This window comes from Myxocyprinus asiaticus, chromosome 37 (genome assembly GCF_019703515.2).
Source record: "Myxocyprinus asiaticus isolate MX2 ecotype Aquarium Trade chromosome 37, UBuf_Myxa_2, whole genome shotgun sequence".
Taxonomy (NCBI): domain Eukaryota; kingdom Metazoa; phylum Chordata; class Actinopteri; order Cypriniformes; family Catostomidae; genus Myxocyprinus; species Myxocyprinus asiaticus.
This window is the reverse complement of record NC_059380.1, coordinates 13812767-13834792: the sequence shown is the minus strand read 5'-3', so window position 1 is coordinate 13834792 and position 22026 is coordinate 13812767. Positions and strand designations below refer to the sequence as shown.

General features: G+C 36.9%; 1 protein-coding gene across 3 annotated transcripts in view; it reads left to right on the top strand.

The window, feature by feature from the left end:
• The first annotated feature begins 12237 nt into the window (after positions 1–12237).
• The window catches only part of LOC127428075 (chemokine-like protein TAFA-1), a 240047-nt gene continuing 230258 nt past the window's right edge, over positions 12238–22026 (top strand). For 2 of the 3 annotated variants that reach the window (XR_007895020.1, XM_051676139.1), the window contains exons 1-2: positions 12238–12707; positions 14790–14927. Coding sequence is in view for 1 of the 3 variants with exons in the window: in XM_051676139.1 (XP_051532099.1) it covers positions 14804–14927 (124 nt within the window). In the remaining 2 variants the exon portion in view is untranslated. The remainder of the gene's footprint in view (positions 12708–14789; positions 14928–22026) is intronic. The other variant, XR_007895021.1, reaches the window with a different exon arrangement.

The window sequence follows — 22026 nt, the reverse complement described above, 5'->3', positions numbered from 1 at the left end:
AAGAAATCTGGAAGAAAAGGAGGGATTTGTGAGAGCGACGAGGGAGGATATTGGAGCAGAAGAAAGTCTAGAGGCACCTACACAATAGAGAAAGCTCAGACTGAGCATTTGAAGGCAGAAAAGTGTAAAATTAATTTTCAGGGTGGGGAAAGAGCCATTTCAGTTTGAAAACAAGCAAGAATCCACCTAACTGTATTTCAAAAAGCACAACTGGACCCACCTCCCTGTAATTCTCATTCGAGAACAGATGCCTACATCAGAGTTGAAAAGTTGAAAGCTTCACATTCACAATTCACATGCATTTTTCTTCCATCGTTGCACTAAATTTTAAATAGATTGGTTAAATGAGGGTCATTTTTGACACAGCAAAGGTAAGAAAATCTGTTGTAAATACAGCACAGTTAGAGGGGGTCCCCCATTATGCCCCCTTAGTGTGCCACCAGCACCCCCTTAAATATGGCGGCCCTATGCGTTACATACAATGCATATATGGTTTTTGCACCATAGTGGGAAGGAATGGATTTGTTGCAATAGACGTGAAAATTGGACCCATTTTGACTGCTGGAAAAGGCAATTGAGATTCATTTATGAATAAGGCATGTATTAAAATTGTCTCTAATAATATATACTGTTGATTTTCTGCAAGCAGAATAAATCAGAAATTGATTTAATATTGTTGAGATAATATAAAATACTATTTATATAAAAGTAAATTGAGACATCCTTTGCCATTGTTTGCCAAGTTTCTAAAATTTAAAAAATAAACTAAAACAAATTATTCCATTAATATTCAGAATGTAGCATTTTCCCCCTATCATTATATACTTTGGGACTGCAACAAAACAGATTTTCATTAAGAGGGGTCTTTAGTGGTGTTCTTCAAATAACAAGAATTTATGCATTTATAATGGTTTTCAATACGGGAAAAAATTACCTGGAGGACAAAAGGAGGGTGCAGTTTCTTGAGACAACAGGAGGGTTAAAAAAATTTAACGTGCTACATTTACACTGAAAAAAATGATTCCTTGCTTCAGCAAATATTGCTCATTAAAATAAACAGATTTTACTGAAAACGTAATGCTGTCAGCCTTCTTTAATTATATGCTATATTTGTGACACAAGATATTGAGATTATGCTGTACTCATAATAATAAAGAAACTTTGCTAATTATTTTGAGTGAAGCGACAATAATCTGAAGTTTAGTAAACCCAGCCTAATTTTTTTAAGAATCCGTGGGAAACCACGTGATGCAGAATATGATTGAATTTTAAGCAAGCATATTTGGGGCTGGCTGCCATTTTGGATGATAAGAGCTCGTGGTGGAAAACACAAAGTTTTTGCCAAAAAGTTCAAAGGTAAATTACTTTAAATATAGTGTGAAATCAGTAGAGATTTTCTTTTTGTTTTTTTTTTTGTTTTTTTTTTTGCTATCAAATTTCAGTGTATTCAAGTTTCTATTCGCTTAAAGAAGTTGTTAACTTACATTACGTTTCATTTGCAAATCTACAGTATATTAAACATTCGTCTGCATGAGGTTAATTAGATGTGTACATCTTCACAGTCAAACAAACACAAAGGAGCCCGCGCATTTTTTCACCAGGCAGATACTCTTCATCTTCAACCTCTGCTCAGGGCCTTCACCTACAACTCCTCACTCGCATCGCAGAAACTCAGCAAACAACAGGTAATTCCAGTAAGATAATCGCTTTTCTACACCAATATCAATATTTAAACTTCAAATTGTACATCTTGAAACCAGCTAACATTTTCTGATTGTTGTTTTATATTCAGCTTCATCAATTGCATCTACAGTTTTAGCGTTCAGTTAGTGTTTGAGACGACATTATTAAATACATCAATATCACGTGAAGCATAAATTTCGGTCTCTGTAATGAGTTTCACTGTTGTGGTTGCCGCTTGCCTTAAACGACATTGAGGTTGTCAATGACAATAATTAATATTCTGTATGTGGCGCTTACAGCAAACATTTCTCATGGGAAAATACTGTGCTTTCTCATTGATGGGCAGTGGTGAAGAATTCCCGCAGATTTTTCACCGGAGAGACAGTTAATCATCAACCGCTGCTCAGGCGTCACTCACGTGGCAGAAACTCAGCAGGCAACAGGTAACTCCAACAAGCAAATCGCTTTTCTACATGTTTCCATGCAAATGTCTCATTGATCCCCTTCATCTTAAAAAGAAACCAGCTTACATTAGCTGAGTGTTGGTTTATGTTCACTTTACAGCTTAATCAAATGATTTTAGTAGTTCACCCAAAAATGCTATTTCTCTTGTCATTTGGCCTTCTCACCCCTTATGCCTTCTCAAACTCGTATGACTTTCTGTCTTCTTTGGAACACAAACCAAAATTTCCACTCAAGTCATATGGATTATAATGTTTGTTATATGGACAAACACACATAATATATCCATCAAAAATCTTTGTTTGTGTTCTCCTGAAGAAAGTCAAATGAGTTTGACATGGCATAAGACTGCATAAATGATGAGAAAATTATAATTTTTGGTTTGCCTCAAGGAGACACCCTGATATCAACATGTGTAAGTTGGTTTGTAAATAAAGAGTCACATTGTAAGTATAATACTGTTGCAATATGTAGCACGGTTTGCAGTGGTTGAAAATTGTCTCATCATGAATCTTAAATGTAAAATAGCCATACATGTTGCTTATCTTGTCAGTTACAATTATACTATTTTTTATTTATTTATTTATTTATTTGTCTAACAGGATAGGGTCATTTAAATTATAGTCCTGGCAGGTCTACAACTATAACTGAAAGAAGAGTCATCAGAGGTTTTCAAGGCAAAAAAAAAAAAAAAAAAAAAAAAAAAAGAGGTAGGAAACACATTTGGATGATATTATTCATATTTATATAGCACCATTTTAACATATCCACTGACATTCATATAAATGTATGCATTTGGTACAGTGGTTGAATAGTTGTGTGCTTCAAATGAAAATTCTCTCATCATTTACTCACCCTCATGCCATCCCAGATGTGTATGACTTTCTTCTGCAGAACACAAACTAAGATTTTTAGAAGAATATTTCAGCTCTGTAGGTCCTCACAATGCAAGTGAATGGTGACCAGAACTTTGAAAGTACAAAAAGCACATAAAGGTAGCATTAAAGATATGAATATGATTCCAGTGATTTAATCCATGTCTTCAGAAGCGAAATTATAGGTGTGGGTGAAAAACAGATCAATATTTAAGTCATTTTTAATATGAATTTTCCTCTCTGCCCAGTAGGTGGTGAAATGCACAAAGAATGTGAATCCCCAAAAACAAGAGAAGACAAATATGAAATTGAAAGTGGAGATTGATAGTAAAAAAGTACTTAAATATTGATCTGTTTCTCAACCACACCTATCATATAACTTCTAAAGACATGGATTCAACCACTGGAGTCATATGGATTACTTTATGCCACCTTAATGTGCTTTTTGACCACCATTCACTTGCATTGAATGTACCAACAGAGCTGAGATATTCTTCTAAAAATCTTTGTGTTCAACAGAAGAAAGTCCTACACATCTGGGATGGCATGGTTGTGAGTAAATGAGATAATTTTTATTTTTGGGTGAACTAAATCTTTAAGCATCACTTTTCTTTTTACTCTGTAATTATTGATTTTGAGGATATTTAATTGTGCAAATAAATACAATGGAAACTGTTAATATACACTTTGACAAAGATTATTTCTATGTACTTAGGAAGAGGAGCTTGACCAAACACAGAAAGAAGCAGATGCCATCAATGCTTTGGAGCAGGAAGAGCAAAAGTTGCCTTTCAACCCACTGGTTATATTGATTGTCCTTGAAAATGAGCTGGGGACATTCGTCAAAACTTAGGTCAGTGCACTGACTTTTTGGGCTACTTTATGCCCTTCACATCAGCTACACAAAGAAGCTGACACTTTTTCTTTTTCTTTTTTTTAATTTTTCTTTTTTTTGAGGTCATACAGTAAATGGTGTTGCATCTTGATGATGGCAATGTCTGGCCAAGTTGAGAAGATCTTTTGAATGATAGTTTCATTTGTAAATACAAACTGTTTGTGGTGTTTTTGTTACAGTATTAGTTCAGAGAGTTTTCTCCTACCTGCATATATTTCTGCAGTGTGCACTCTGTTAAAATGCATTTTGAATTGCGTTTATTTAGATTTACTAAAATTCTTTAAGTCATTGCATAGCCCACTTGTTTTTATGTTTTTTGTTTATGGTCATGATTTTGTTACTATTTTTGTATTTGAGAACGTATTTTGGAGAGCATGAATATCTATGTTAGATTGTAAATTTGTAAACAATAAAAACCTTTGACATTCACCAGTTGTCTGTTATTTCTTCAGGTCATTTTATTTTAAAGTTAATTGAAAGTAAATAAACAGAATCTAGAATTTGAAGCTGCTAATAGCACTTACAATTGAGCTAAATAAGCTTAAAATGTATAGTTGGGTTAACAGAGACTCTTAGGGTTAATAAAACCTTAAATGTAGTAGCTGGCGTGGCACAGTATTTTAAGTAGACATTTTTGAATGTAAGCTCATTAATTTGGCCATAGCCAGCTATGGTTTTTCAGGTAACATTGCTTAAAATTCCTAGTGGAATTTGCTTAAAAAGTAGGATGCAAAAATGATGCACTATATTTCTAAGCAAATCCAGTGCATAATTTTTTTTTTCAGTGCCGTTACATTTACTTGAGTAACTTTTTTAGGAAAAAATGTACTTTTAGAGTAGGTTTAAATGTGGGTACTTTTTACTCTCACTCAAAAACAAATGCACTTTTACTTCATTACAATGTACGGCGTTCCTGTCGTTACATTACTGGGTTTGATTTTAATTAATGCGTAATTTATTGAGAGATTACTGAATGGGACTTTTACGACAGTGGAAGTTCACACAGCTGCGTGTGCTGTCACAGGCTGTCACTCAAGCCGAGTCTATCACTGCTGCAGCATCAAGCTCTTCAAAGTGAAACACTTTCTTTGCTCCGCACAGTGAAAAAAGAATAGTTTCGTCATGCAATATCTTAATTTAACACCAAGACAAGTAGATGTTTCAAAATGAAAATTGAAGCTCCAAATTAAGGCAGCACACTGAGGTAAGTTGTGGCTCTTATGATAATGCAGGCTTTTCTGTGACATGGTGATGGTCATTTTCAGGGTGATTCTGTAAATATGGGTTCAGTTTTTAAGTGTACATTTTTAAATCAGTGCAGCAATATATCAGTGCGCTTTGTCCCGTGTCCCACATTTCATGAGCAGCATTTATGCATTTACCCCACGCCCTCGCAGCTACCCTGGCAACTATCGCAGCTACTTCAGGCTGATTAACTCAATAAATCCATGTAAAAATCCAAGTTAAGTGTAAATAAATGTAAATAAATGCCTTTTGCTCTGCCGTTCGCGTGATTGACAACTGGAGTGTGAACAGACAGCATTTCTGCGCGTGCAAAGCGAGGGGCATGAGGCGTGCATGTGAGAGATGTGGTGGCACGAGGCGATCGAATGGCAAAGAGAGTGGCTGTATCTGAAATCGTTCACTATTTCCTATATGGTGAATGGCAATATCTCAGCAGTGAGTGAATGAAATGAGTGAGTGAACTCGACACTGATGTATACACCGAGCATCAGTGCTCTGGGGCTGTCACAGAAACAACATCACATATGAAGTTTTAAAATACTTGGGCCTTACTTGTTATTCTTATTTAATGATATATTAATACAATAAATCTTCATACTGTTCATCATTTTTAATATATAGATTAATATAAAGAGTAAACTCATTTTATCACATGTACATTACTGTATTTATTTGATATACTTTAGTATCTTTAAACTCTAATACAAGCATTTATCATAACCTACATGTTATCACCGAATATTTAAATCATCCACAGAATTATCATTTCCACTGTGTGCAGTCTCTTGAGTTAAAATAATATCACCTCAGTGAATTATTTAGTAAATAATGAATTCTTCAGCTTAATGGCAAAATTCTGTATAAATATAAATAAAGAGTACATTTTAAAATGTGTCTGTATGTTTTGCCTCTCTATATGTTTTTATGTTATTTTAATCAAGTAATGATTTGTCAAAAAGTAATTTAATACATTCAGCATAAAATAAAACATTGCAGGGGTAAATTAAGCAGCAAACTGGCATCTCTCATCATTCAGATCTGACAAGAGCCCTTAAAGGGATAGTTCACCCAAAATTAAAATTCTCATTATTTACTCACCCTCATGACATCACAGATGTATACAATTGAGGATTTTTAGAATAATTTCTCAGCTCTTTTGGTCCATACAATACAAGTGAATGGGTGCCAACATATTAAAGCTAAAAAAAATCACATAAATCAGCATAAAAGTAATCCATAAGACTCCATAAAACTGGATTATGGATTACATAAAATTAATCCATAATCCATGGTTAAATCAATATCTTCAGAAGTGATGTGATAGATGAGGATAAGAAACAGTTCACTTTAACATTCTTCTTCTTGTGTTTTTGGTGATTCACATCCTTCTCTGCATATCGCCCCCCGCTAGGCTGGGAGAACTTCTAGCAAAATATGAATTAAATATTGATCTGTTTCTCACCCACACCTATCATATCATGTCTGAAGATATGGATTTAACTACTGGAGTCATATGGATTACTTTTATGATTCCTTTATTTGCTTTTTGGAGCATCACATTTTTGGCACCCATTCACTTGCATTGTACTGACCTACAGAGCTGAAATATTCTTCTAAAAATCATAATTTGTGCTCTGCAAAGTCATACATATCTGGGATGACATGAGGGTGAGTAAATGATGAGAGAATTTTCATTTTTGGGTAAACTATTCCTTTGTGTGTTAGCTCAGCCATAATTTAATATTCTGTCATCATTTCCCTACCCTCATGTTGTTCCAAACCATGTAGAACACAAAATATGTTAGACAGAATGTTAGACACTGACAGTCTCGGTCACCATTCACTTTCAAAATACTGAGGAAAAAAACACATTCACAAAATGATGACAGAATTTCCATTAATAATAATAATAATAATAATAATAATAATAATAATTTTGTAATACATGTTCAGTGTGTATTATGTAATGGAATATAGGGGAGTTAACGTCCATTATGACATTTGTGAAAGTAACTTTTTTAATTGGATACTTTCTTACTCTTACTCAAATAATTATGTTAGTACTTTTACTTCTACTTGAGTATTATTATTATTATTATTATTATTATTATTATAATTATTATTATTTTTTAAGTAATTGTACTCTTATTTGAGTACAGTTTTTGGCTACTCTACCCACCTCTGCTTTGCTAAATAAGTTCAATTAATGAAAAACCAAATGCAGTTGTGATATTGTTTAAAACTTGCATTTTGTTTACAAAGTTTCATACTCCTCATAATTGTAATTATATACTTCATTTATTCTGAATTCAAAATATGTACATTTTTAAAAAGGTTATTCAATTCAGTTTGATGGAAGTTTGTCATACAATTGAAATGTTTAAATCTCCAAAATAGAATGGTTTCATTTATTTTTTTATTTTTTTGAGCACCATGCACCATCACCATTGAAATAAATGCACCGCTCTGTGACATTACATAACTCTAGCATGTGGGTGCCCTAAAAGGAGCAACAAATGTGCAATATAAAGAAGTTGTGAACAGAGGCAGCACCAAATGCAAAGGCCAGTGCAAACAACTGGCTCCTGGTGATTGGAATGCTCTGCTCCAGCTTGGCATGGAAAGAGATGCCAGATGCTTGAAAATATTTGGAGCCCCAGAGATAAGAGGCTAGAGGAAGAGTAGAGATTGAAAGCAACCATAGCTATAAAAAAAGTTTAATTGTTATGTTGTCCCAAAACACAAGTCTCACAATGTACAAAATAGTAATAAAAGGGAAAGCTAATTCCCAGATGACAAAACAATGAGATGGAGAACGCCAGTGTCGTCGTAAACATACATAATCGCTGTTGTAAACAGCTAATTGGATGATTTTTCTCTTAAGTCATCCTGAGAGGCACACAAAAATGTTTCAAGACCTTGTTTAAGTTTTAGCGGTGCACAGCATTGAAAGAACACAAATGTGACCTTTAAGCCCCTAAAATAAACATGAGCTATTCATAATCCATCTATTTTCATGAAGTTAGCCAGCACAAAAGGAGTTTGAAAAACACAGCTAGTCAAATGCTAATGCACTCATCTAAGCTAATTCAGAATCTTTTTTACAGCTGTGCCTTATTTCCACCTCCTACCCCCTCCGTTGTGCTTTTGTGGTAGTGCATTAGTTACAAATTATACTCATTTTGTCATATTCTGTGCTACACGTCCATGCCATTATGTCCTTCATCTTTAGCTGCTGTATTTTGCTGAGTCACAACCATTACATTCTGGCGCTATAGCACTTTGATGAAAGCAGTGGTCAACAGGGTGGCCATAATAAATTTCAAGGTCTAGGCTCTAAGTTCACAGGGACTCATAAACCTCATTTTTTTCCCTCATAAGTTTCCTTCTTATTCACACCCTGTCTACATCAAAACTAGATCACTTCCATTATTATCAATGTAGCTGTCTGTATTAGAAGCCCAAGTTTGGGGCACATCACAATGTGCCTTCAGTTGATGTATCAACAGTTTTCCTGACAAACAATTGGGCAGTGCCATGATGGTTTTAATTGCTGCTAGAAAGTTTTCTGGTTCCAGTCTCCACAAGAAACTAACAATATGAGTGTTCCAGATGGAGAACAACCATTTTAAGTTTTAGTTGTTGCGCTTGTTGGTTGTCATAACTCGAAGTAGGAAATTATATCAACGTAACTAACCTTGGTTCATAGCTTCACTTCACCCATCTACTTCTTGAACATGGAGTCACATGCCACATGACAAGGGAAATTCTCAGAGCTCAAGCCCAGTCCCGTGCTTGAGCCCCTCCATTATATATATATTTTACATTTTAGAATAATAGTAAAGACATCAAAACTATGGAATAACATAAATGGAACTATGGGAATTATGTTGTGATTAAACAAAATCAAAAATAAATCAAAACTGTTTTATATTTTAGCATCTTCAAAGTAGTCACCCTTTGCCTAGAATTTGCTCTACCTCTCTTCCCACACAAAATGTATTTTCCACTCTTGATGTAAACACTGCCACAGACACACTAAGCTCTACTTTAACAACCTGTCTAGACAGCATCTGTCCTCTCTCCTCAAGGCCAGCACGTACTACACCACCCAACCCCTGGCTCTCTGATGTCCTTTGTGAACATCGGACCGACCTCAGGGCAGCTGAGAGGAGATGGCGGAAATCTAAAGATCCAGAAGATCTAGGTAAGTATCAGTCTCTGCTTGCAGCTTTTTCAGATAACGTTAAATCTGCAAAAACTTCCTACTACCAGAACCAGATCAACAGCACCACAGACACTCCCAACTTGTATAGAACATTCAACACACTTCTCTGTCCTCCCCCTCCACCACCTGACACATCACTGACAGCAGATGTCTTCGCCACATTTTTTACTAATAAGGTTACAACCATCAGCAATACATTTTCAGAACCTCACCCTGTCAAACACCCATCTCCTGTATGCAACTCCTCTGTCTCTATGTTCTCTCCTCTGATTAACACTGAGGTCTCTAAACTCCTCTCCAACCACCCAACCACCTGTTCCCTTGACCCCATTCCTTCTCACCTTCTCCAGGCCATCTCTCCATCCATCTTACCTGCACTCACTCACATAATTAACACATTTCTACTTACAGGCACTTTTCCCACTACATTTAAGCAGGCTCGAGTAACCTCGCTGCTGAAGAAACCTACACTTAACCCCACTACAGACCAGTCTCTCTCATTCCATTCATGGCAAGAACACTTGAAATGGCAGTTTCTCCACCTATCTCTCACAGAACATGCTGCTGGATGACAATCAGTCAGGCTTCAAAAGTGGACACTCCACCGAGACTGCCCTGCTGTCTGTCACTAAGTCGCTGAGACAGGCGAAAGCTGAATCCAGATCATCCGTCCTGATTCTACTGGACCTTTCTGCAGCCTTCGACACAGTCAACCATCAGATCTTACTCTCCACCCTCTCTTCATTGGGCATCACAGGAACTGTGCTTGACTGGTTTAATTCCTATCTCTCAGGTAGGTCCTTCAAGGTAGTCTGGAGAGGTGAGGTGCCCAAGTCACATCAGCTACTTACTGGGGTACCTCAGTGCTCAGTGCTTGGGCAACTTCTCTTCCACTTCTCTTCTCTATATACACAACATTACTGGGACCCATCATTCAGGCACATGGTTTCTCTTACCACTGCTACGCTGATGACACGCAACTCTACTTGTCTTTCCAGCCCAATGACACCACAGTGACTGCTCAAATCTCTGCCGGCCTGGATGAAGGAACACCACCTGCAACTTAAACCAACCAAGACCAAACTCCTTGTCTTTCCAGCCAACCCTGCTGTTGAACACAACATCACCGTGCAGCTGGGTGCAACTACAGTAACGCCTTCCAAAATGGTCAGAAATCTAGGGGTAACCATCGATAACAAACTAAATTTCACAGACCACATCTCAAAGACCGCAAGATCGTGTAGATTTACACTCTACAATATCAGGAAGATAAGATCCTTCCTCTCTGAACATTCCACACATCTTCTTGTTCAGTCACTTGTCATAACTAGACTGGACTACTGTAACATGCTCATTTCAGGCCTCCCTGCATGTGCAATTATACCCCTGCAAATGATCCAGAATGCAGCAGCACGTCTGGTCTTTAATCAGCCAAAGAGAGCGCATGGTACACCACTCCTTGTCTCTCTTCACTGGCTACCGGTTGATGCACGCATCAAGTTCAAGGCTCTGATGCTGGCATACAGTCACTTTATCTTCTTACGACACACAACTGACGAAGTAATAAATATTTGCCTCTCGCCATTTTTGTACCACTGTATTTTTCTCCTGTACCCCTCCATAAGAGTTATTCCACTCCAGCCTGAGACTTCAGTCTTGGCTGTGTGCTAGTGCCTGCCACTTGGATGCCCAAGAAGCATCTCAGACAACAGAAGGATGAAAAACACCCTTTGGCTAGACTTACTGTCTGCGCTCAAGTAGAACCATGTTCCTGCCATCAGAAATAAATCTCAGATTTAAGCATTAGATGAGAGAAGTCAAGTGCTTTATCTCTCCGATCTTGATTTGCAAATCTACCCTCGTACTCACACATTTTCAGCCCTTAGATATTCATGTGACGACAGTGTGCAGGTTCTTCGCTCCAGCTGCTCTGTGCAGCATTTGTCAGCTTTACTGTCACTGAAATGTCACGATGTAGTCAGTTGTGTCAAGAAAGAAGGAAAAGATCTTGACACCGCTGTCTCAGCATACGCCTGTAAAATTCGAAGTGATTTGGTTTGCCTACATTTCATATCCCAGTTTCCCCCCTACAGAGACAGTGGTCTCTGTCACTAATACAGTGTAAATGTTGTTAGAGCCAGTAATATAGAAAGAAAAATGGGAAAATGTTACAAATAAACACGTAAATAAATAAAAAAGAACAAAATAGAACCAATAAAAATAACCTCTAGAAATGATCTTGGATCGTAATAAGCACTGAATTCCCACAACACCATCAGCGCATATAAAGAGAAGGACTGTTTCTGTGTGCCAGGCGTGCCAGCTGCAACTTTATTCTGGCAACACTTAACAACCAGCAAGAGTAGAGCGCAATACAAAGAGCCATTTAGATTGTACAAACAGGCAAAGAATCTCAATCTCAGGAAAATTAGATGATTAAAAACGCAGCTGCGGACACCCTTCTATTAAAAGCACAACTGCTTTCGGCATATTGAGTTTCTCCATTCATACTCTCCAAGATATTGTGGAATTGAGGTAGCATATTGTGAAATTAACTCATCCTATCTTAGCTCTTTCCAGTCTGCAGTTGCACACACAAAACTCTCACACACACAACAAGGTTATATCAACAGTACATTTTATAGATGTTTTTCTGTTCAGCTACAGTGGGAAGTCTTGCTTTAAGACATGTGATGCCTCTCTTTTTCTCTCCCACTCGCTAGGCAGTATTGCTATACACACAAACACGCCTGCACTCATACATGCGCATGCACACCAATCAGTACATTGGGAAGAGGAGAGACTCGTACTGAGTGGCTTCTCAATGGGAGAAAAGAGCTGAGCGGAGAGAGTGGCAAAGAGAGCAAGCGCATGAGTGAGAGAGCGTGTGAAGGAGCAGTGCCGTCGCATGTGCAGGACCCTCTATCTGTGGGCTAAAAGTGAGGAGGGAAATTAGCTTGTTATCCCCCGAAGAAGCTTCACCTTACAGAGAAGATTTAAAGGTGACATGACAAGCCTCTTGTCCCTCAAATCCCTGCTAGTTTCTGACAGCATTTCATAGCTGTAAGGGGAGAATTTGGTGTTGGGTGTTTGGCTCTGTTCGCAGGATTGCAGGAAGACTTACAACAAGAGGGGATCGAGGGCAGGAAAACGGACAAGAGTCACCTCATCCCGCCTCTGACCCACAGATCCAAACTGCAACTTTGCTGGGAAGCTCTTTCTCGAGAGCATGGATGGATAAATGACAATGTGCTGAGGATTTTTTTGCAGGAACACTGACAGCACATTCCTTTGACATTCTCCTGACAACATATCACAGGTAAGACTAGGTGTGAACATTTTATGACAATGGGATGCAGAAAGAGATTAAGAGGGAATTATAATCTACAGAAAGTCAGTTTGACAAGAATGACATTAAAGCCTGTCAGCAAGTGTGCATGTTTTGGAGATGACAAACTTGACTGACCAATTCAAAGGCAAAACATGCAAATTTACAGCAAAGTTCTCTCTTTGCCACTTATAATTTGTTTTTTGCTTATAAATGAGAGTTCTCAGCAGTTTGAATAAGGTGCAGATCATATAAGCTTATAAGATTCTCATGTCAATCATTTCTCAGCTCAGTGGTGCTATAGTTACTTCATAGGTGAACTTAAAACATCCATGTTACTCTCAATAATACACATGGGCTGTATTTTGTACTACTAACGTCTATGATACAGCGTGATACAGTTCAAATGCAGAGCAAGTATTTCTTTTTCAAAACTATACTACATATTTACTCACCCTGAAATGTCTGAAACCATACAGGATTTGTTATTATCATAAAAAATAATTATTATTTATCTACAGTATTTACTCAAAAAAGTCGAGGCACATGTACACCATCGGTGTGCAGAGAGTGCAGAATGTCCTGCGGGGATCGTGTGCAGGTGTGTCCGCTAGAGCATTTGGGGAGTGCGCATGTGGAGCACAATGGGATGATGATGAGCGCGCGGACCATAAAGTAATGCCAATAAAACCATCCAGCCAGATGATTTATCAGATAAATGCATTAATTAGATGACAGCTGCGCGCACTGACTCCCGAAGCTGCTTTCAACAACCTAGCGGCATTGCACATATCCCCATAATATTTTAAGATTGACTTAAAATATTACGTGGAAAATCAAATATATACAACAGAATGCATCAGGTTAAGGTGATCACCTGAAGTCGAAAGTGGATTATTTTGTTTCCAGATGAACTCTCTTGTCTAAAAAGCACAATGTAGTCTTGGAATATTAATAAAGATCTTAATTTTAGTAATAATAATAATAATAAAGATCACAATTTTGTGAACTCATTTTCTTCTGTTGTATTAATAGTCTTGATTGCATGTGTCAGATCTCTTTATACTATCTTCATGAAGACAGTTTAAGTTTCTTAGGCAATTTAGCAGTTTGAGAACAGAAATCCTCTGGGACCAGTTCACATTTCCACAAAACTGCGGATTAAGGAGGCTTCAGTGGAGGAAAAGGGATTACAATGTTCTGTTAATATTTATATGCTTAATTTTAAGCTTGATGAATATTCATTGGAAATTTCAATGTCATTTGAGGGTACCCTGAGTGATGCTCCTGTCAGCTTGAAGAATGCAAAATAACTCCAATGTGCCATCCATTAATTAAACACTCTTTGCCATTTAAAGTGATGGAGATGTTGGGATTTTTGCCATTTTTGTTCAGATGTTGCTGAGGAGTAATTAAAAAAGTGTTTTTTACAGATGTCACCTCTTTACTTGCAATTTAAAATAGCTATGTTGCGAAAAACATAAAGACTTTCTAAACATTCCAAGTCCGTGTTGATATATTCAATATTTAGGTTGATTTATTTAACTGGAACTGGACATTTAATTTATGATATTAGTGTATTGTTAATGACACAATCCGACCCTTTTAGATCAGACACATTGTGCATAAAAAAAAGCCACGAGGGAACTCATTTGAATTGTGTTTCTGTCTTGCATTGATATATATTTTCTCAACACTGATCAACCCAAGGTTATGCTGTAGTTATGAGAGAACTTGCAATAAACTATTGCAAACAGTAAATAAGGGCTTGTTCCCTCATGATTAATTATTTTGTTTTTAATAAGTGCAGTGATCAGTTGGCACCTGAAGTGGTTGATTATCTCTGAAGCAATAATGCATCTTGTCATACTTTCACTGTTGATTTAAAACTGCATTGCCATTTTTAAAATGTAATGTCTTTAAATGAAAGTCATGACGTGAAATCATTCTTGTTAAGTGCGCATATGAGATAAATGCTAAGGGGAGAAATCATACATAGGTGTGTAAGCGCCAATGTATCAGACAGAATAAGCGTTATGCTTTTATCTTCTGTCTTTGATATCTTTTCTCTAGCCAGTGCTCCTGCCATGTCCTGGTTCATGTCCCTGTGGATAAGTGTTAGCTGCCTACTGCTGTGCCACGCCACTTTGTACGAGACCATCCAGCAGCATCATGTGACCCGCCCGGGCCGCAACGCCATACAGATACTGGGTTAGTGCCTTGATTTATTTGTATGTTATTTGTCCCAAGACTGATCAGTTCTTCATCTGGAGTGTTAGCTCAGTTCTTTAGATGTTGAAGTCCTGTTGTCAGTGCTGTGTAGATGTGGCTGTATGACGCTCCTCTAAGGAAGCTCTAGTGGAGTGTGTTGAGGACACTCCACTCACACATCAGTCCATAAGGTTATATTTAAAAAGACAAATGAGCTTGAGATGACTACGTCTGACTTTCATGTTTAATTTTTCTTTGATTCTCAAAATATCGGCATTGTGAGTTATGCTGCATGTGGTACACTTAAGAAACTTTTTGGTAGGTAAGAAATCTATGTATGTGTGTTATTCTCTTCTCTTTGAACTCCATGTCGTTCATTATGGATGAATGAGTAGTTGTGAGCGCCACCTCAGTCATGTATTTTGGAAAAGAGATTTGTATAGCAATCCCCCTGCTACCGGCCCAGCATGCTTTTTTCTTGCTTTCCACGAGCAGCTTGTAAATGGTTTTGTATCATGAGTTAGAACCCTTATCCAGACTTAAGAAACAGAAATATGCTGTGTGTGTGTGTGTGTGTGTGTATGTGCATGTGAGGCAGGCTTGAGGCTAAACTCTCCTATCAGTATGCTGTGAATATGAGCAGCTTTGATCACCGAAGCTCTGGTGGAAATGACAGTTTACTTCTATCGCCCGCTCTATGGATGTATTCAGCAATTAAGTATTGTTGCGCTGTGGGGGCCAGAGGGAAAATAGACAGCAAGGTGGGTCTTCCTTCAAGACTAAGTATGCAAATGGCAGCCATGTGGCATACTTTCAAGAGAGACACTGAAGCTAAGGCATTCAAAAGCAATTTAATGTTGTGCATGTTGGATTACTGCATACTCATTATATATTTGCTCTTGTCCTGTGCATATAGTTTATGTATAAAATGCTTTCCTAACTTATTTGGAATTGTAGAATTTGATTGCAGTGCTTGGCACGCCTTTAAAGGAATCACTTTTATATGGAAGAGATCATGTCAAACATACTGCCAAACTTCCCCTTTTGTGAAGTCATACGGGTTTGAAATGGCATAAAGGTGAGCAAATGATGACAGCACACTATTCCTTTTAGACATAAGAAAAAACTGGGCACCAGGAATCAAAACATTGTATAGTCTATAGCTGATTAATGCCTGGATTATAGTGAACTCAAACTCATTTATTTTTAATTTTTATTCTCTAAGGAGACAGTATAAATGCATGTCTAGAGAAGCATCATATATCACAAAGCACTTTGAACTCATTAATCCAATACGAGCAGAGAAAAGTGCGATGAACATCAGAAAGACCCAGATGAATTTTTAACATCATGCTTCCAGGTTTTTATCAGACCCAGCAGAGCATAGTGCCAAAGATGTACAAGGAAGAGCATGCCCCATAGTAAGTGTTTTCTGAATAATTTAAGGGGCCAGCTAAACAACAAAAAGAAATCATCCCTCACTCCACAGAATATGGAACATTTACACATGTCGTGTGAGAAATCACCTCTCTGGTGTTAGGAAGGTTGGGAAGGTTTGGTAATGGAGGATTGTAGCTTTTAAATACACGCCCACGCACACACACACACACACACACACACACACACACACACACACACACACACATCCATATTTCAGCTGCTGAAGACCTTTCCTCTTGTCTTGCTGAAGTGCTTATGGTTTAGCAAATGTCTCTTTTGAGAGGCTCAGACAGCGTCTTGAGTTATGCAGTTCTGTTATTGGCTGATTCAGGGTCGTAACCACCATAGGCAATAAGGGTGAATATTTTGAAACATCCATAGCCTTATTATTGCATAATGGTTATGTTTATGAGCTCATAATGATAATGATGTAATGATTACATCATTATGAGTGTGTCTATGACTCTGACCTGGTGTCGTTTCAAATCTGAAAACTTTGTGTATGTTATAACAGTCTGATATAATACTACACTTATTATATGAACCAGGCCTTTAATGGAGTTTTATATATATATATATATATATATATATATATATATATATATATATATATATATATATATATATATATAATGGCAAAAGAGCAAAGACTTGGAACAGGCTAATTAGATGTCACTGAGCTCATCAAGGCTTCCCACAATGTCCCAGATTTCTTGTCAACTGAATCAACAAACTTTTAAAGCTGGCTGCATTGTTAATTAGCTTTCTTGATGTCAGGTCAGCAGACGGCAGTGACTGCCCTTCAGAATTACCTGCTTTCTGACTATGAGTCTACCTACTTTGAGAAAGATATCTGCCAGGGTAAAGCTGATGAAATTTTTAATGAGGCATCTATTTTGCTTGACAATTCCACCATCAGGATTTTAGTATACTTTTATTATTAAGAGATAAATAAATAAACAAACAAACAAATAAAATGTGAACTGATGGAAAACATCATAGCAGGGTTTGAAGGACTTGAATCTGGAGCAGTGTTTATTTTGGTAATTTTAGATAAAATACAAAGGGTTTTGAAAAATATCAAATTTCTATGTATCTAAGATCAGTTTTAACTTTTCAGTTTTTTAAGTAATCATTTCTTATTTCATTCTTATTCATTTTCTTGCCTTGGTTTTTACTTTTATACTTCTGTTTCTTTGATCTTTTCTCAGTACATGTTCAATTCTCATACAGTTTTACACAATAATAATAATAATAATAATAATATATATATATATATATATATATATATATATATATATATATATATATATATATATATATATATATTTACTTGTGTCTTGTTTGCTTTGCCTTAAGATAGCAAGTTTGACATGATATCACACAGGACCATCACTGTAATAATCGCTTGGATGGAAGCAATTTTCTGGGAATTAAACAACTGTTATTAATAATTGAATTAAAACTGATTTTGTAATTCTAAAACCATCTCTAGTTTCATTAAGAAGACCTTTAAATATAAATAGATTTCCATTGCCTGGAGAGAGATCTAAAATTTAAATTCTTTCCAGGGTGCTATTATCTGGCAATCAAAGCCTATTAAAACAAGTATCCAAGAATTAAAAATGAAACTGGGTAAAGGAAAGCAGAGGATGATTCATTTTGAAAAGCTGTCATCATTTATTTAACTGTGAAACACCCCCAACGATGATATTCGAGGACAAACACTTTATATCAATGCCAAAAATGCTTCAAAACCCAGAAAGCAGAGAACAGCACCATATTATTCTATAGTTTTGACAGAAGGGTTTCAGTGTAACCAGGAGCAATTTTATTTCCATAATCAAGGTGGAAGTTTAAGTGCCAAAATCTTTAGGAAGTACTGAGATACAGGCTGATGTTCCTGCCACTGAAAAGATGTTCGAGGCAGACGTTTATCAATCTACATTTTCTGGTAAAGTCCATTTATTATTGAAGAAAAATTCAAGATTCTACATGGACAGGTAATTCCCTGAATGTTGTGCTGAATAATAGTTGTTTGTGTATTTCTATGTACTGAAGAAAGAATAATGCCTGTGGTGTTTAAGGTGTAGAAATAATTAGGAGAGAAGTTAAAAGTGCAGTGTGCAGTTTATTCTATTCCAAAATACCCTCTTTTTTTTACCAGCTTAAGGGACAACTATAAGTAAGCTGTTTGTAGGTTGATTCCCTTGAAAAGTGTAGACACTGCTGCTCTGTGGCACTATCAGAACTTTGCTTTGCATCCCAACCTGCTCGACACAACAGCACTGGCTGTTTGCTCAACCAATGTAAGACAGAGGGAATGGCAAACCTGTACACAAATGAGTGTCAAAGCTGTGCCACAGTGTTTATTAGCACACATGATCTTGAAATGTTGTGGTGCTCATGTGGGTGCTGCAGGTTTGTGTCAAGCCTGTGATATGTCCTGATCCCCTGTCCCCTATCTCTCCCAATAATTGTATTACTCGCTTCTGTATCTGTAAAATAAAAGAGGCAAAAATCAAATAAAAAAGAATCTGTTTGTGCTGTGAATACAGAACTTGTGCAGTCTGGTAGCTTTAGCAACACAGTTAGCAAAATCATTATTTGTGTGAGCATGATGGATACAGTAGTTGTCAGGTCATAGGTGCTCTCTGTACAAGTGTAATCCTCCATGCAGTTCAGGAATTTCACAATACAGCAGGAATCGGCTTACCTCCTATAACAGCAGCTTGACATGAATACCAAAATGGATTTGGTTGCTTTAAATTCTCTTTCTGTCCTCCATCCCCCATATTTTGGAGAAACAACCAAAAAATCCTTCCCTGTCACAGCTGAGGCTTATATTGAGTAACGAGTGGAGTCGCTCCACTGCTCCATCACCTGTTCAGGCACCGGCTCCAAGCTGCCCGGATCCCAGGAGCCCATGCAGGATGGGCCCCCGCCCGCACTCCACTCTCAGACGAGATTGATGGCGGCCCGATTCTGGGCAGCCAATTCTGGTCTCTCAAGAAATAATCCACTACATTGACAGATGAGCAGAATGTGACATGACACAATCCCAGGCTGCAGTGTTTCTCTCCTTACCAAATGAAGGCCTGGGCCGCTCTGGCCTTGGCCAGGTACACCGGCTGCAGCTTTCTGCTGAATATTTTCCCACTCAGCTGGTGCTGTAGCCCAGCAACAGAGAGAGAATCTAGCCTCATTTCTTTTCTCATTATTTGCTTGCTTCCAGAACACTCCTGAGAATGTGGATTACACATATAATAGGAGCATGTTGGGTCACAGTTTGTTTTAACCTTAGTCAGATTTGTCTCCTGTTATGCAACAAATGATGGCAGCAGACAATATGTCAAAAAGGCACTTGCTTTCACCTCATTCTCTGGTGTTGAATTCCAATTAACAGGGTTTCCAGGCTTGAAAAAGACATGGAAATTAAATTCATAAAAAGTCATGGTAAAGTCACAAACATTTTTATAGTGAATATAGAATTGTCTAGTTATGCTCAGCTCTAAAATATTTCATTGGCTAGAAACTGCTTTTTGTAGGTGTAATCTCTATTAAATGATAAAAAAAAAAAAAATAAAAAATAAAAACATCCTCATCTAGTAACCATAGATAACTGGAAGAGTCATGGAAAAGGTATGGGAACTCTATAATAATAAATAAAAAAATAAATAAAACACAACATCTGTTAATAGCCTAAATAAAATAGAACCAGATGCATGTACATATGTGATGGTGCTTTTATAGCACAGTCCCAGGTGTGCTATCTTTATTGGACCCTATAGGTCTCTTGAATGCTCATTGCTTCTGAGCGTAGAGCTTTGTCAAGGTCAGGAATTTCATCAAATAGACATTTGAGTCATAATGGAGATGTCTGCAGCTGGGAATCTGTCTAGTGCCTAGCCGATGTTGCTACACCGAGTGACATAACACATTTTACTTAAATGAATGCCCTTATCTTACTTTTTGTTCTCGCACAGCCCCAGACCACAATTTAATAAAAAAAACAAAAATTATATAGCTTTTTAAAATATTATATATTAAGTTAAAGACCATAAATGGTTAAAAAGTTTGATTGTAATGTATGTGCTGTATACAAACCAATTTGCTGATGTAACAGGTATGAAAGGATTTTACATATGCATGGATTTCAGAGATATAAAATTACACAAAACATTTAATGTGTACCTAATGTGCCTATCTGTATATGTGTCTGGTCCTTTCATTTTCTGACTTAAATTCTGTGCTCATTACAATAATTTCCTGTCTTAACTCATAGGCGAACTTGCACTGTTTAAAAAAATGTAAACAAAATTTTGAGCCGACCCACCATGAATGTTAAGTCTATTTAAAAGGATAGTTCACCCAAAAACAAAAATTATCTCATCATTTACTCACCCTTGGAATCAAATCAATATTTAAGTCCTTTTTTTACTATCAATCTCCACTTTCACTGTCATAATCTTCTTCTTTTGTTTTTGGTGATTCACATTCTATGTGCATATCGCCACCTACTGGGCAGGTAGGTGAATTTATAGTAAATATAAATTCTGTGGGTGAGAAACAGATGAATATTTAAGCCTTTTTTTTTTTTTTTTTTACTATGAATTCACCTCCCCGCCCAGTTGGTGGCGATATACACAAAGAATGTAAATCGCCAAAATCAAAAATATGTGGAAGTGTTAGTGGAGATTTATAGTGAAAAATGACTTAAATATTGATCTGTTTCCAACCCACACTTATCCAGTGTTGGGTAACGTTACTTTTAAAAGTAACTCATTAGAATATTGCATTACTCCTTAAAAAAATAACTAAATTCATTAAAAAGTTACTTTTATGAAAAGTAAAGTGTTATGTTACTTCTGCGTTACATTTGCGTAACTTTATTCTCACAGCCACTTTCTCTTCTGCTATGCTATGCATTCCATACTAATAAGCCATGCATTGCATACAAGAGACATTACAGGTCATGCTAGCTACTGTACAGCACTCATGTCAAAACAACATAGTAAACAAACAGATATTTAGAAAGTAGGTCTTCACGTCATATTGACAATGCCAGAGACCATTTGAGATGTTTTTCAAAAGTCAAAATAAAATGAAGTGGGGAATGCCATTCAAGGACCGTGTCTGATGATAAAATAATATTTTTCACTTAAGTCATCTCAGTGCACGCTTGTTTGGAGTTGATCCACGGTGCATACAGATGCCACTGGTTGATCGCATACAAATTCAAACATGCATATTCATACAACTTGAATGGAATAGTTTTTAATGCTACCAAAATGTCATAAAAATGGTTTGTTTCACGAATCAAACTACTTGTTTATTATAAAACAAACATTTTGAAACTTTATAGAAATTTAGACGTTTTCTCTGCGTACACAAACGATGTAGAATGTTGCTTGCAGCCACTGATCCAGAGTCAGCTTTTCTCATCCCATTCTCCCAGTTACAGGGAGCTGTAACACGGAGCAGTTCGGCTGCATAAGTCCGTAAATTGAGCGAGTATTTCAACCTGTGTATCATGTCGTGACCATTGGAAGAATAGTCTTATAATCCCTCTGCCTAAACGTGTTTACTGATTTTTTTTAATGCAGTGTATATTTACACATGAATCAGTCATGTTTCACTCAGCCAAATCTTGAATGTT